Source organism: Arvicanthis niloticus, chromosome 3 (genome assembly GCF_011762505.2).
Source record: "Arvicanthis niloticus isolate mArvNil1 chromosome 3, mArvNil1.pat.X, whole genome shotgun sequence".
NCBI classification, from domain to species: Eukaryota; Metazoa; Chordata; class Mammalia; order Rodentia; family Muridae; genus Arvicanthis; species Arvicanthis niloticus.
This window is the reverse complement of record NC_047660.1, coordinates 80,243,760-80,259,938: the sequence shown is the minus strand read 5'-3', so window position 1 is coordinate 80,259,938 and position 16,179 is coordinate 80,243,760. Positions and strand designations below refer to the sequence as shown.

Genomic DNA, 16,179 nt, shown 5'->3' with positions numbered 1-16,179 from the left:
GATAACTGCCAATATCTAACATATTAAGAACTTAGGAACCAAGACTACAGGTCTAATAATTGTAAGAAGAAGAAAATAAACAGTCAGAACATGTCTTCTAACTAGAAAAACATTTCAAAGGCTAGGGAAATAAAATATAGCTAATTGCAGACAGGCTTTTAACCAAATGTCTGATTTACTTATCTGAATCAGAAGTCAGCATACTTCTCTTAAGGGGTCTCGTAAATATTTAAGGCTTTATAAGCTAAGAGGCAATATAGAGAACATTACACATATGGATATTATAATCATTTCATAGCTAATCACTTAAAAGGGTAAAAAACCAGCCAATGACCCACACCTGTAATTTCAGCATGCAAAAGATTAAAGTGGGAAGATCATCTTGAGTTGTGGGCCAGCCTGAGCTAGAAAGCAAGACCCTGCCCCCCGCCCCCAAAATGGAGCACCAAAATAAACAAGTTGATTAATCAATAACAGTATTGTCTGTTAATAGAAGGCCAGGGTTTGGGAAAACAGGCATGACATTTGGTACGTAGGCTATATATAGTTTGCCAACTCCTAGCTATATTAGTAAATATCATTTTCAATATGACATTTCAACTTGCCTATCTCCTTTTTCTACAAAATGCTCGTGTGTTTGTACTTTCTCTCAAGTGAACAGGGCATCACTGCTTCCTGGAAAAACCTATCCATGATGAACTTTTACAGGCACCATTCACCTGCTCTACTGCTCAGTGACTTCAGAGATCTAGAGTCATCTGATAGATCCTGGGCATGATGTGACTAGAAGCCAGGTATGGTGGTGCATGCCTACAATCCAAGCACTGAGGAGATGGAAGCAAGAAAACTGCATGACTCTCATGGGTTTGAGGCTATTCTAAGCAATATAGGACCTTGCCTTGATTTTTTTAAATTAAAAACAAAGATGTAACAATGAATAAAGATTATAACATTTTTTTGAAGTCTTGCAAAGCTTTTTTGCAGTATCAAAGAATTTTTCTGTTCTGGTTTGCTTTCTATTGCTGTGATAAAACACTGGCAAAAGCCAATCTGGGGAGGAAAGGGTTTATTTCATCTCACAGGCAAAAGCCCACTGTTGAGGGAAGCGAGGGCAGGCGCTCAGGTGAGGGCAGAGGCAGACAGCATGAAGAAAAGGCGCACATTCAGCATCTCTCTTACAGCCATACACCCTCCGCGCTGGGCTGTAGCCTCCTATAGCAACTAGGAATCAAGAAAATGTCCCACAGTCACACCCACAGGTTGAGGGAAATTCCTCAATTGAGGTTCCATCTTCCCAAGTGGGTCAAGTTGACAAGATTAGCCTTCACAATGATCCAGGACAAGTAGCGAGAAGATGAGAATCCTAGTGTGTGGTCTACCCTTGATCAGACTGAAGAAATACTCAGGCATAGTTAGGAGTAGTCAACAATAAGGTACCTACAATAAACATGCTTCAAATTGAATCCACAACCTGTCCCTACTTGCTCTGGGAAACTGGACCAGTCTCATAACCTTTTTAGGCTTCACTACTTCATCTGAGAGGAGACAAAAAAAAAAACAAAACAAAACAAAACAAAACAAAACAAAACACTATCTACTTCATTGGTAAGTGATCTTCTTAGAAAATGGCTGATCAGAGGGTATGTTTAGTAAATGTTACACACCACCAAAGCTAGCTTTCCTGGGACCTCAGCACCCTTCCTGGATTGTGGGGAGCATTGAACAAGTATGTCCTGTACATTACCAAGCCTCTCCACCAGTAAGAAACAGGAGGACCTTGACATAGCCAACTCTGCCTCAACTCCCCATGGCCACCACTTATTAAAAAAAAACACTGACATAGTCACATTACAGGTGCTTGTGACTGAGGTTTTGTTTGGGATGTGTATTTTAGTAAATAATGAGTGTGGTTAAAATAATGTCTGCTACCCAAAGGATACTGTTAACAGGCCCATTGCTCCTTGGGTGATAAAGGACAGCAAGCAGCCTCTCCTAGTTCAACTTTCTGACATTCTTGGCCCTCCCATGGCCTCTTACTCTACAGCCATCTGCTGCTTGCTTCCCTTCTCAGCAGCTGGAATTGCCTTATATCTAATGGCCTCCTGAGGCTCCGGCAGTCTGATACTGTAAAAAGCAGCCAATTACACTCGTTAAAATCAATATGGGGTAAGACCTGACCCATTTCAAATTAGTGTATAGCATTCCAACTTTAAAGACTATATTAGGATCTAAAGACAAGGCAAAAGACCCAAACAGAAATGAATTTTTGGTACATATTCCCTATGTCATCTGAAATAGGAGGGGAAAGCTATGAAATCCTCCCATGTGTGTGTTGTGCTCTTAACTTGGGTATAGAGGAGGTGTTTTTCTGAAATACTTCATTGGCAGTCATTCTTCAGGAAGTGTTTGAAGAAGGTAGAACTTATTTAGAACAAAGTGAATCTATCACATTGACATCTGTCCGTGAAAACCCCATATAATCTCAAGAGATACTACAGTCAAAATTAAATGTTTCCACAGAAAAGAGGCACGAAGGAGAAGTATGACATTCTAGCATATGGGAAAAATCAGGTCATAGAATGGTCGTGTCTACTGAAGGCTTGGTGGGCACAAGGTATCAGGTTTGCATCAAAAAAAAAAAAATTGCAAGTGATCAATCGTGAGAAACTTAGGCAGAATCTTGTGCACTTGGGCAGAACTTCCCAATCATCTACTTTTCTATATTCAGGACCTTGGCTTCAGGATGTCAGCAAAGCCACAGCATCCAAAGTCTTTTCTCAACCTTTGCATGCCTGCTGAGAATTCTCACCCACGCACTGTTCTACCATCTGCCCACATAGAGACTCACAGTAGGTATCTATTCCTCCTTGAAGCTCCCAGCATGCACTTAGTGAGAAATGCCTTAGCTACAAGGAGAGATGAACTGTCCCTTCAACTTCCATGCTCACCACACAGATTCAGACTGCCAGTCACTAAAGTAGCCACAAGATCCTTCTAACTTTATTCCCTGATTTTGTCCCTTCCTAAATCCACTGTCAACTCATCATATTGTATACCACACTCCCCAAGGCAAATGCTTTGAAAGGCTTGCTGGAGTCTGAGGAGTAAAAGCCAAGCCTTCGTGTCTAACACTCAGAGTTCTCAATGGTCTAATCCCAAGTCTGTTGAGCTGTTGCTTCCCCCTTTGGGAATTAGCTGTTCCACACTCAATTTTCTAAAACCTAGCATAATTCTCATGCCTGTGGCTTGACCTGATGATCTCTTCATTGATGCTTCATTACCATCAGACTCTTCTGCTACAGTAGCAGCAAAAGCCCACAAACGGAAAACTGTTTCCTTCTGGTCTAGAGAGTGGGATCTGGCCTGGGTAGAGAATAACATTCCCACTGGGCAAGTCAATCACCTAGCTAAGGGACCACCCTTTAGGAAGATGAATCTATCTGAACTCATGCTAAAGAGACTGGAAAGATAACTCAGCAGCTAAGAAAAGTTGCTGCTCTTCCAGAGGACTTGTTCAGTTCCCTGCACCCATTCTGGGAGACTGATAACTGCCTGCAACTCCAGCTCCAGGGGTCTGCTGCCCTCTATGGGCACCTGTATTCATATACTTACATATATGTACACCCGGAGAGACACTTCTGATTGAGCATTACCAAACTTATAAAACCTTTGTTTAACACTTTAAAAAGTGTATAAAAGCAAAAAGAAAAAGGGGGCATGGGATAGGGGTTTTCTGGGGGGGGAGGAGGAATGGGGAAAGGGAATGGTATCTGAAATGTAAATAAAATATCCTATAAAAAATAAAAAAATAAACATTATAAAGAAAAAAAAGAGGTGTGAGAAACGCTTGTTGGAGAAAGCGTGTCACTATGGGGGTTGGCTTGGAGGTCCTATGTTTAAGCTCTGCCCAAGGTGGAAGAGACCCTCCCCCTGACTGCCTACAGAAGACAACTTTTTTCTGGATGCCTTCTGATCAAGCTGCAGAATTCTCCACTACTCCAACACGTTTGCCTTCGTGTTACCATGCTTCCTACTGTGATGATGATGGACTGAACCTCTGAACCTGGAAGCCAGCCCTGATTAAATGTTGTCCCTTATAAAATATTGCCTTGGTCATGGTGTCTGTTCACAGCAATAAAATTCTAAGACACTCAGAAACGTGTAATCAGCCCTTAATAATTCTGCATCACTAGGTCTGTCAGATGATCCTGGGCCAGAAGGCTGAAGATCGGATGCTCTAACGTTCTGTAGCATAGGGACTGTCCAGGTGTTCAGCGGTCTCCATAAATTGGCTAAGTTTTAGAAGCTATGCTTTGTGCTTCCCATAATTTCAGTTAACTCAGTCATTCTGGATTTCTGACGGGATTGAAAACTTATAATCTCATAGTCAATCCTGGCTATTTACTTTGAGAGAAAAGATTTGAGAGGATGGTTTCAGCTGACATTCATTCTAAAGCCAAGAAAAAAAAAAAAAAAAAAAAAAAGCCAGGTTCAGAACTAAGTCTTTTAGTTAGGAGAGATGACAGAGGTTCTGCATAGTCAACAAAATGATGGATTAGGTATTAGATCTATCTTGCACCCTACTGACATAAATTGGTATAGTTATGCTCTAACAGTATTGTGAGAGAAAAGTTTTATTTTAACAGGAAGGGTGATATGTAGGAGGAGCTAAGGTGGGAGGAGTACAGAAAGGAGGAGTAAGGAGAGGAGGAGGAGAAGGAGAGGAGAAGCTAGGTGATGAGAGAGAGAAAGAGAGAAAGGGGACAGACATAGAGGCGGATATTCACATGTCTCCGCCAGTCAAGGATGGTTGATATATCTAGGTTGGGTATTAGGCTACATTTCTGATTGATATTGAGCATTACCAAACTTATAAAGCCTTTGGTTAACATTTTTAAAAAATGTACAAAAGCAAAAAGGAGAAGGGGGCATGGGATGGGGGTTTTCTATGGAGGGGAATGGGGAAAAGGGATGGCATCTGAAATGTAAATAAAATATGCAATAAAAATGAATAAAAAAAGAGAAAGAAACGTGTAACTTTTCCTTTTTCTTCTTTTTTATCTGTTTTGGATACTGGCCAGAGCCTAAGAATGCTTTCTCTAGTACTTCATACTTTTTCATGATTTCTCCGAAGCTGTCTTCCCCATCAGGTGACTGCTTATCTGCTGTGAAGCTACTTACAAGCCACGTCATCTGCTTCCTTCTTCTTTTCTCTCCCTTCTCTGGAAGTTGCCAAAATTCCAGCTTGTCAGGACTGGAGTCTTCTTTTAAATTCTAATAAAATTGTTCTCTGTGAGTCAGTTCTTAAATTCTTTCTTCAACAAGACTAAGAACCCAGGAGAGGACCCTAGTTTCCCCGGTGATGTGTAATGACTTTGGTGGGATGACCCAAACTTTCTGGTAAGACTTGCTGCCCTTGAGAAGCAGCCATGCCAGCAGTGAAGCCAGCTGCCACCTCTACTCCCATTAAATTGTGCAGCATCTAAGTGTTACTTGATGTCCTCTGAGTGAACAACCCCAAGCAGTGGTGCAGGTCTAGAGCCAGCCTTAACTGCAATGACTCCAATACTTGCTACATGTCATTTGAGGACAATAACTCATTACTTTGTGTCTCAGTTTCTTTATCTATAGAATAAGTGTGGCCACAACATTTGCTTAGTACAGCACAGGGCACACAAAGTAAGCATTAGGAAGCATAACAGTTTGAAGTCACAAAATGGACATGGATACTCTCATATTATCTTGCACATTATATCAGTATGTACCCAAAATAAACTACTGAGAAATTCTCTAAGTATTTTAAATCATTTCCACCCATTAAAATATTTGCTGAACATCTGCAGGTAATATTTGAAGTCTGCAAATACTCACAGAGTACTGAGCAGGTTTATTTTTAAGGTACTATATTAACATAAGAAGTAATTGCTCAATTTTATAATACATGGGGGAAGGAAATCTTATTTAAAAAAAAAACCTGTCTATAAAATGCTAAGTGTGTGTGTTTGGAATGTTTTCTGTGATAAGCCTTGTGAGTAGAAATAGAATGTACTGAATCTCTGGAATCAGAATTATATATGCCTATATCAGCAACATTGTGGTATAGTCAGCAGAACTAAGGACAAGCATGTTAAAGAAAATGAGGCCACATGGTTTTCTATCAGGGTGGGAGGAGAGGACTGGAGTATCATGTAGGAAATTTGAGCAGAGGTTATATGAGGGAGGTTTGAGTCATCAGTAAAAGACTTAAAGCTCAGTAATACCAAGGTGACAACCTTGGCCCTGGTAGATCTTCCACAGGCCTGGAACACCCTAGGTAGATAAACACGTTGACCAGGAATTCACTTCTCATTGCCTCCTCAGAGCACGGAAGGAAAACTCAGATCCCGTGTCCTGAGGCTTGCTGGCCTTGGGCCATTAGAAACATTGGCCCCAGTGACTTGAGTTTCTGCTTCTACTACCAAAGGAAGGCTAGCAGCCCTCAAGAAATTAGCACAAAACATCAATAGTCATAACAGCAAAAGATAGATCTTTCCCACAAGCAGCTTAGAGAATGACCACTCCAAAGAGCCCTGACTCTGCACTAAGAAGCCTTAAATATATATATATATATATATATATATATATATATATATATATATATATAATATTAAATGTAAGAATATCGTATATATTTTCTCCCTTCACTGAGGTCAACTGTATTTTGGATAGCTTAGGTGGAACAGTGTGTGTGTGCAAAAAAAAAAAGCTACAGGACAAAGAAAGCCATTACCACATCCTACATAGTCTTAACAAATCAACCTGTATGGAAACACATAGAGGACACAGTGGGTAATGCTGAGTCTTGGCCAACCCTTCACATGTCAGTTGTAGCTCCTGGCAATGATTTTAGTGTTCCTAATAAGTGGAGATCATCACAATTATGTTGTTGTTGCGGTTGCTGCTGTTGCTGCTATTTCCTGCTACATGAAGAAGTGGTTTCACCCTTGGTCTTTTCCAGACTGTAGAAAAACAAGAGGGCACTAAAGCCAGCCACTCTGCCGCATGTAGAATTCCTGCCAACTCCAGTATGCCTGGAACAATGGACTGTAGGAGGCCTAGATGTATGTGAGGTCCAACCTCTGCCTGAGGATTAGTCACAAAGCACTCTGATCCCCAGCAAAGCACCGCAGCTCCAACCTGGCTGGACTACACATAATGAAAAAGAAATCGGGAACACACTGAAGCTAAAACCTCAAATGCATTTTAAGTCCTGGTTTAAATTCATTTCAATTAGCAGAGGTCAGGCAGTTTCTATACTCACACTGAGTTATTCTTACTGGTTTAATAACAAAATCAGGCAGACATATTGTTCTACTAAAAAAAAATTAAATATTGCAATAGATGTACATTCTCAGCCTCCATAGAGAACATAGAAATAGCTTCCAAAGAAACTTGCCTTAAAAGATAATTAGTGAAGGAAATAACCCAGAATTTCAGTAATGGAAACAAGTATTTGTGTATTGTATGTCTTATAGGTCAGAAATAACAGCTCAGCAGCAAGACTTTTCATTCTCTAGCTCAGCCCTGATGTCTTACAGCTAACACCAGTGCAACCAGAGAAAAATGAGTCACATCTTTTGAGATGCTCTCCCTTTCCCAGGTCCTGTCTAGAAGTGAATCTTTTTATTCCTCAGCCCACAATATGTCTGCTTTGCCCAGAACACTGTAAGCAAACATGCTCTTCAGAGGGAGACCTACTGAAATGATTGAAGAGTCGAGACTAGGTCAATATGATTCAAAAGGCAACTCTACCATTTACTACCTGTGTGATACTGGCAAGTTTCTTGCTGTCCTTTGTCCTTCTTTTCCCCCCAAGGTAAAACGGACAAATAGTAGCACCTACCTCCTAGCACATGGGCCTTTCCATCTGAGCAAAACAGTCCTCTGCGGTCCTTACCTGGCTGACTCCTCACCCATAAAGGTCTCTCTGGTTAGGATCACAGCCCTGCAAGACACCTTTCCCAACCACCACACTGGAGACTGGCCTCGCCCAGACAACACGCTTCACTCTTTTTTATAACTCTTCTCTATTTTCATAACTGTCTCTCACAACAGAAAGAGAAATATGGAATTACAGCTATTGGTTATAATTTCATACTTTCAAATAGAAATTTGACAAAAACTTACATAATGAGTACCACACATAATGGCACACACCTCCAGAGGCTAAGGAGGAAGATGACAAGCTTGAGGCTAGCTTAGGTGTTACAGGAAATCATACATACATACATACATACATACATACATACATACATTCCAAATCAATCTGGAATATTAAATATACCCTGTCTCAAACACACAAACAAATGATTACCCTAACTAACGAATAAGTGACTTGCGGAATGAATGAGGTAGCCCCAAGAATTCAATAGAGTCAGAATAGAGTATCTGCATAGTGTTGATCACTCAGCTACTTTCTGGAAATGTTTGAACTTAAGAATGGCTAACGGTCATAGTTCTTCCAATTTTTAACTTTTAGACTCTGAAATGCCCCTTCTTTCTAACATCATTAATGAATAGCCCTGTACTTTATTCAGCACTGTGCTGGTAAACAGGCTTTAGGAGTGGCACTTTGGGATGGAATGAATCCTGCTAGTCCTCACCATATGTTGCTGGAGGGTCCACTCAGCCGACTTGCACATCCACCTCCTCACAGACCAGCCTGCTCCATCAGTGTATGAAGGCTGAGGGAGCAACAGAGTCTACTTGCAAGATAGGAGCCATGGTCTCAGGTAATCTAAAAGTAGCATTTGTCAGTTTCTAACATGTAAAAATATTCTAACCATGACCAATTTCAAGTTGTCAATGGCTCAACAGCAGGCTCCCAAAATTCCTCAACCTTTAACAAAGGACTCACAAGCTACTACAACCTCCTCTTGGGAAAGGAGGTTCTTTTAAACCCCTGAACTGTTTGTTGCAGACATGCTTTTTACAGACTGTCTGTTATTGATGAGCCAAGACCAGGGCAGTCCATGGACTTGTTTGATGACCAAGGAAACTAGCTGCATGTGTAGGCTGCGCTTTCTGGAACTCATACTGACACCAAGACTCTAACCATGCTCTGCTTCCACAACAGAACTCTGTGAGAACCAATCAATTAAGAAAAAATATGAATTGTGTTTCTACTCTTCTACATGGAACTGAGTGCACAGATGAAGCAAGGCAGCATCTATTACGTGCTACTTAGAAGCAGAATCTAAAGCAGGAGGGCAGAGGCTCTTCCCTGACCACAGGAGCCCATGGGGACAGAGGGATGCTACAGCTGGTGCTTTCTCTGGCATCCCACGATACATATATAACATCAGTCCTTGGCCTTTAAATAAGGCAGCAGCCTTTTCTAACTATAGAGATGCTCCACTTTCATGATTTTTGAAATAACATGAGTAACGTTTCAAAGCCTAACCAGCCTTTATGCAAATCATGATTTACACTGCTCTTGCCTAAACTGGCTTGGAGGCTCTCAAGGAGAAACAAGGGTTTGCTTCTGCTCTGTTGTATTGGCCGCACACTGCTTCATGGCAGGTTAACCCCAAATTAATCAACTCAAAAAACATATGTTCATTACCTCATAGGTATTTTCCCAGTGTAAGAGACCAGGCACAGCTTAGCTGTGTCCTTTGCTTCGCCATGTCTCACAAGGTTGTAATTAAGGCATCAGCCTAACACCTGTCTCATCTGCAGGCAACTGTGGCTGTTGGCAGTTCTCATTGTGAACGGCCATGCTGAGTACCTCCTCTCCTCACTGGATATTGGCTCAAAGCTGCCCTTATATCCTTACCATCTGGCCTTTCTATACAGCAGCTTGCTTTATCAAAGCACTATGAAGGCACGAGGGTGTGTTTTCAAGGTAGAAGCTTCGGTCTTATGTAGCCCTGTCGTGGAAGCAGCATCAACAGCTGTTGTCTCTGGCATACTATATCTTTTAGATACAAGTCTCTAGAGTGACTCATTTCTCAAAAGGAGGTAATCACACAAGTGTGTGAATTCCAGGTGGTAGGGACCACGGGAGATCATTTTGGAAATCTGCCCATCACATTTACACTCTCAGAATTCAGATGGAAAGAGCAGACCCAACAAAACACTTCTAAGTATTTTAACATAAACCAAGCCATGTGGTTTCCAAAATGTGTGGCTAAGATCTCATGAAAATAAAACAAGGACGATTCAGAGTAGAGGGCTTTAGGTTTGAAAATACCAAAGTCCACTAAAATCTCCCAAGCAAATACAAACAATATTACAGACACCTTATGGGAGCATTGGTACCTTGACAGATCTCAACAAGGTAGCCATGCTTTCTTGACACCACACAAGGGACTCTCGAGGGAGCTCCCATCTAAACAGGTGTTCAATCCCAAGAGGTCTACTCTGAAATCTTTAGTGCTGCCAATGTTTTGAAGACATATCTAACACTGCCATATAAATTGCAATTTGCCATGTGGTATGTGTCTTCCTTTAGCAGGTTTGCCTACAAGATGCTCTCAGAGCCGTCTTTACCACAGTAGCAAGAAAACTGTGGCAACAATTTCAAACCCTGGCTGACACACACATTTTTTCCTAAGCTTTAACTAACCATAAATTCTCAGATATCTGAGCATCTCAGCATTCAGTGGTGGTGGCCAGCCAGAGAAACTGCCTTCGGAAGACTTCAAATGATTTAATACACTATGGATGAAACATATTCAGAACCCCTGGAACAGAACGTTCTAGACAAATGTAATGCAAGACGAGGATTACCTTAAACCCAAATGTTTGGCACTGGCCTATACATTAGACCATTATTTTTTAAAAAAAAAAAAAACACACACACACACATGTTTGGCTTTCCACAAACTCTGTCCCTAATTCAGTTATAAAAACACTTGGGGTCACTGTGCTAATCATCTATCTGTTTTGTTTCTTTAGAGATATATTTGACAACCAGACTTAAACAGACCTGTACCTAAAAGCCTCCCAAGAACCATAGCCATAGCAACCGGTGGAAAAGTGACCATAAAGCACCTTAGAGTTACCATGTACTGCACTGAGCAGCATCGAACATGGGTGCAATGAGCACAGAAGAACGCTCACACAAAGTTCCACAGGCAGAGATCAGTGAGCCGATAGCAGGGAAAACAAGGTTGAGACTATATACATTTTCCAACCTGTGAAAGGGTGTAACATCGTATTCAGTACCTAAAGCAAGTTTCTTACCTCTCTCAGGTGGATGTTTTCCTTCTCCTTCTGGTCTAAAATCACTTCCAAGTGGCTGACCTGAGACTCAGCCTCCGCCATCCGCCGCGTGCGCTCATTGTCATCCTCAAGGCTTTTCGATGGCAAGCCTTTACTCTGCAGCATCTCCAGGAGCTTTTTAATGGACTCATCTCGGGCATTGAGAGTCTGTTTCTGGGTTTCAATTCTCAGCTCCATTTCTTCCAATGTCTTCCGCAGAAGGAACAGCTCCTTGGCCTGCCTGTCATGCTCAGCTTGGAGCCTGCGGAAGTTCTCCTCTGTCAGCTCAATGGTGAAGTGTTCAGCTCCCCGGTTGCCACTCTCTTGCTGCAGGAGGTGATTGAGGTCTCTCTGGGTCCGCAGCTCATCCTGAAGGGCCTGGATGGTCAACTGCAGGTGCTACAGTGAGAAAGATGGAGCAGGGGAAGAGACAGGAGAAACAGTTAGTGAAAAGGCCAAATGCTGTGAGCAACCGCCGCCACACCATGAAAATGGAATGTTAATCATGAGGTCCAGGGGCCAGCTGTGAAGTCCTCCACTGTGACTTCAGAAGCATGGGACAGCACATGAAGAGGGAGGATTAATTCAGTGATGCTTTCTGAATGTCTTAGGAGAAGAGAAATGTACACACACACGGAAACGGTATATTAGTGTCAACCACAAGGGAATTAAACATCTACGGTGCTTAGTTTAGGAAGGGAAAGGGTTAGAAGGAAACTTTCGTGAAACACACCTTCTTAGGCCCACAACACTCCAGACTCAGTATTCCTTGTTTCCTAAGGTGTTCTTTATCCATTATTTTCCATGATAAATGCATATCCATTTAAAAATGAAAATAATAGCACCCACTACGAGCAGACACAAACAAAGACTTTATTTTTTTTAACAAATAAAGCTGTGAACAGGTTTAGTAAACAGGATTACTGCCTCTGCAAGCAAAAGGGAATAAATGGAGACACAGACAAGCACGGTCAAACACACAAGGTGGGGAGGCTGTGCAGAGTAAAACAAACAAGCAGCAAAGAGCAGACAAACCTTGGTTCTTCTGGCGTCCAGTAACTGAACAGCATGGGAAATGAAAAAAAAATGAAGCAAAAAATCAACATAAAGAAAAGTCCAGTGCAAGCAAAGGATATTCAACAGAAAGAACTTAACACAGAGTACCTCCACAGAAGAAAAAAAGAAAGAAAAAAATCTCATTAAGCCAACACCCATAAGCTACACACAATTCAGAGCATTGATGCTGAGTCAACACAAAAAGAAAAAAGGAGGGCAAAGGAAAAAGAAAGAAAAAAGCCAATCAAGGCTTAGTTTACTAGCCTTTTGTTTCTCTCTCTCTTTCTCTCTCTCTCTCCTCTCTGACCTAACAGCAATTTTTTGGATATCTTACCGGAGAGGAAAGCACAATACTCTAAACATTGTTTCCAGTCACCACAGTGGAAAACACTAGAGAAAGTAGTTAACAGTTGCAAAAAAGAACCCTTGAAGGAAGTCAGTTGTCCTCCTTTCCAGACCAACCTCGGGCTGGTCAGAGGCAGAGGCCAGAAGCCTGAACATGGTTTTTGCCCAGGGACATACCAAGAGGCTTCAAAAATAGCAGTTACTCATTCATTCATGGATACATAATCCTGCCTGTGGACCAGACCACAACATTAAGCTGAGGAATCAAGCTGGACGTAAGACAAGGGCTCTTGCCCACAGGGACGCACAGTGTTATAAGGCACAGATAATACCATGTCTTAGTTAAATAAATATTGGAATAGACAACATTTGGAATCTCTCTGAAGTCTTACAGCTGATACCCAGAGGTTGAAATCTCTCTGAATGTGGCCACCACCAAGAAACTAGTACAAGTGTGGTTCACTGCCACATTGTTCACACTGAGGAAGGAGAAGGTCCTAGAGCACACAGAGGGAGGGTATTCTCCTTCTTAGCTGTGTGCCATGGTGCCTCAAAGGGCACTGCATGCTTCCTATTGACATTTATTACTGATTACTTTGTGATACAACACAGTCTTGTAAATGTGAGTTTCAGGGTCTTTAGTCACAAGGCTATGTGACTATCAACACAGTTTTTATCATGTTTATCAGCACAGAAAAAAAAACCTGTACCCTTTAGCAACCCACTTTCCATTTCTTTTCCAAGACCAAAGTACTGAGAGACAATAATCTTCTTTCTGTCTCTATAAATTTGCCTATAAAAGACATTCCTTATCAGTGAAATCATAAAATAAATGGTTTCTTTGGTTTCATGTGCATTCAGAATGTAATGCCTGCTTTAGCATCAGAATTTCATTCCTCTCTATAACTGAATTTTATTCCATGATTTAAAAAAAATGCTAACTTTTATTTATCCATCTACCAGCTGATTTAGAACAGATATTCATAGCAGCATTGTATACATTGCCAAAAAAGTATAAGTAATCTATATGTCAATCAATTAATCAGTGCATAAATATGATATATCCAGTCAATGAAATATTATTTAGCCACAAAATTGGGTAATTTAACTTAAGATTGACTCTGAAAATATTATGTCCCCACAAAAGAAGCCAATCACAAAAGTCCACAAATGGTGTGATTCTACTTACACTATGTCCAGATAAGCAAATTCATAGATGGAGATAAATTAAGGATTGCCAGGAAATAAAAAGGATGTAACTATTGACCATTATGATGTTTCCTTGTGGTTTGAGAAACAAAATTTCAAGCTAGATAGTGGTGTTAGTTACACAGTTCTGAGAACATATGAAAACTGATAGTCTGTACTTACAGAGGCAAACTGTATTAATTTTTACCTTAATAAAACTGCCATAGAAAATATGAGCTAAGCCCACAGGGCCATGTGATCTTTTTCCACCCAGGCTCCATCTCCTAAGCCAATCAAAACAAATTGTGTTGGAAGGTGTAAACCTTCTGTCCTGCTCTTTGGGGCATGCTTTAGCTACTGCCTTCTGATTAGTTAAATATGTTTTATGTTAGTATGGCTTTGTCCTTTGATGGTGGTATGGGTTCCTGAGTTGATCTAAGTTAATTTAGAGACAACTGCAATGAATCAGGATGATGAGAATGGAAACTGGATGGATGGTGAGAATTCTTGAGAGCAACCAAGAATAATGTTTGTTTATACATGATCCATATATAACCCAGAAGGAGGTTCCAAACTAAATCTGTAGACATCCTCTGATCACAGGTGTCACCACTGGCAAGCTGACAGTAAAGGATCTGTCCCTGGGTGGGCAAGCTGTTTATAATCATGTTCCCCTGTTTTCAAATCTACAAAGTAGGGCTCACTCTAATGCTGATCTTACTCCTGAGTGGAATAACAAAATAGTACATCAGGTGCCAGGTTTAAGGGAAGAAGAGAAGGTCCATTAATCCATTCAGTATGAGTTGCCTTCTATCTCTCAAACTCATAAAATATAAAACAAGAGGAAGAAGAAATAGCTCTCTGTAGGAGCAGGTCTGATGCCAAGGTCCTGTTCCTCAATTGGTTCTTGATCTATCAGTAAAGAAGCCATGGGCCAATTGCTGGGTAGAAGGAATAGGTGGAACTTCCAGGTCCATGGAGGAAAAGAGACAGATGTGAGGGAGGAGAGGCATTCATCAGGCTTTAGAGAGAGAAAAGCCAAGCAGCCATGTGAGGTCTCAGGACGAGCCGCAGCCTATGGCTGCTTTTATAGGCAGATGGTCAGGGATGTTTAGCCAGAACTAGATGTACCTTAGCAACTAAAGTTTAGGGCAGGTGGGAGGTACAAAGATAAGAATATTGTTAAAGGGCACACTTTTCCAGGCAGGAGATAGTAGCACCCAGCAATTATGTCCACAGGCAAGTTGAAATTGAGCAGTGTGTGTGTGTGTGTGTGTGTGTGTGTGTGTGTGTGTGTGTGTGTTTTATCCATGCATTCAAGGAAAGCTAGGTGGGGGCTGGTAGTGCAGTCCATTCCCCAGAGCTAAGGTGGGATAGCAAAAGCTACATGCAACAGATGGCGCCTAACGTGGGGCAAGAATCCACTATTAATTTAGGAATTCTCAGATAGATCACACACAATGATATAAGTCTAGGAAGAGAAAAATTGGTTTCTCAATGAGCTGAGTGGAATGGGTCACATGATTGCTTCAGCCTTCAAGAAACTTGAACAAAGGAACACAAGAAGAGCAGCTCACAGACGCTGGGATCCTTGCTATGCAAAGAGACAGAATGGCTGCTCTGGGACAGAGAGCCAGACAATAAAACCTGCCTGATTCCTACAAGCAGGTAGTCAAAGGATAGAATTCTAAAGTTTAGTTTAATTTGCATTTGTATTGACAGGAAATAAGAATAGGCTCTGGACCCCTTCCAGAGTGATATGGATCAGATTTTACAGGGGGAGATCCTTTGAAGAACTAAAAAATTTCAAAAGAATCAAAAAGGATAGGTAAAGATTCTTTGTGCCATCTTCCATATGGCATGAATGAAGACATATTATAATTGGTTATTGATAAAATTAACTCATAAAAGGACAGCTGTCTTTTACATGCTCAAAGAAAAAATTTCATCCTTAACTAATCTGTGTACCCTGCACAAACCATATATTAATGGTACTAGAATGTTGGTTGTGAGATTTATATACTATAGAATATACAGATTTGGAAAGATTCATCCTCAGGGATGCTGAACTGACATGCTTGGACCTCTGCTTTCAGTTGCTTCCCAAAACTGCTTTGGTGATTGCCACAGATTCCAGGTCATCTTGCCTCATTCAACCTTTCAGATGGATCTGGTCAGAACTTTAGTCAAGCCCTGAGCCTTCTAAGCATACAGAAACTGGAAAATAGATGCTAAAGCTAGCTTTTTTAGGTCCAATCAAATTTTCTAATTTTCCTAACCCTCTTCAACCCCTTAAAAAAAAAACTGTTGTCACTGCTGTTCAGCAGAAAGAATTTATAAAGA

General features: G+C 41.1%; 1 protein-coding gene across 1 annotated transcript in view; it reads right to left on the bottom strand.

Moving 5' to 3' along the window:
* Erc2 (ELKS/RAB6-interacting/CAST family member 2) overlaps positions 1-16,179 on the bottom strand; it is an 827,882-nt gene that overhangs the window by 672,864 nt on the left and 138,839 nt on the right. The window contains 2 exon segments of the mRNA XM_076931310.1: positions 11,230-11,646; positions 12,283-12,306. Coding sequence (XP_076787425.1) covers positions 11,230-11,646; positions 12,283-12,306 — 441 coding nt within the window.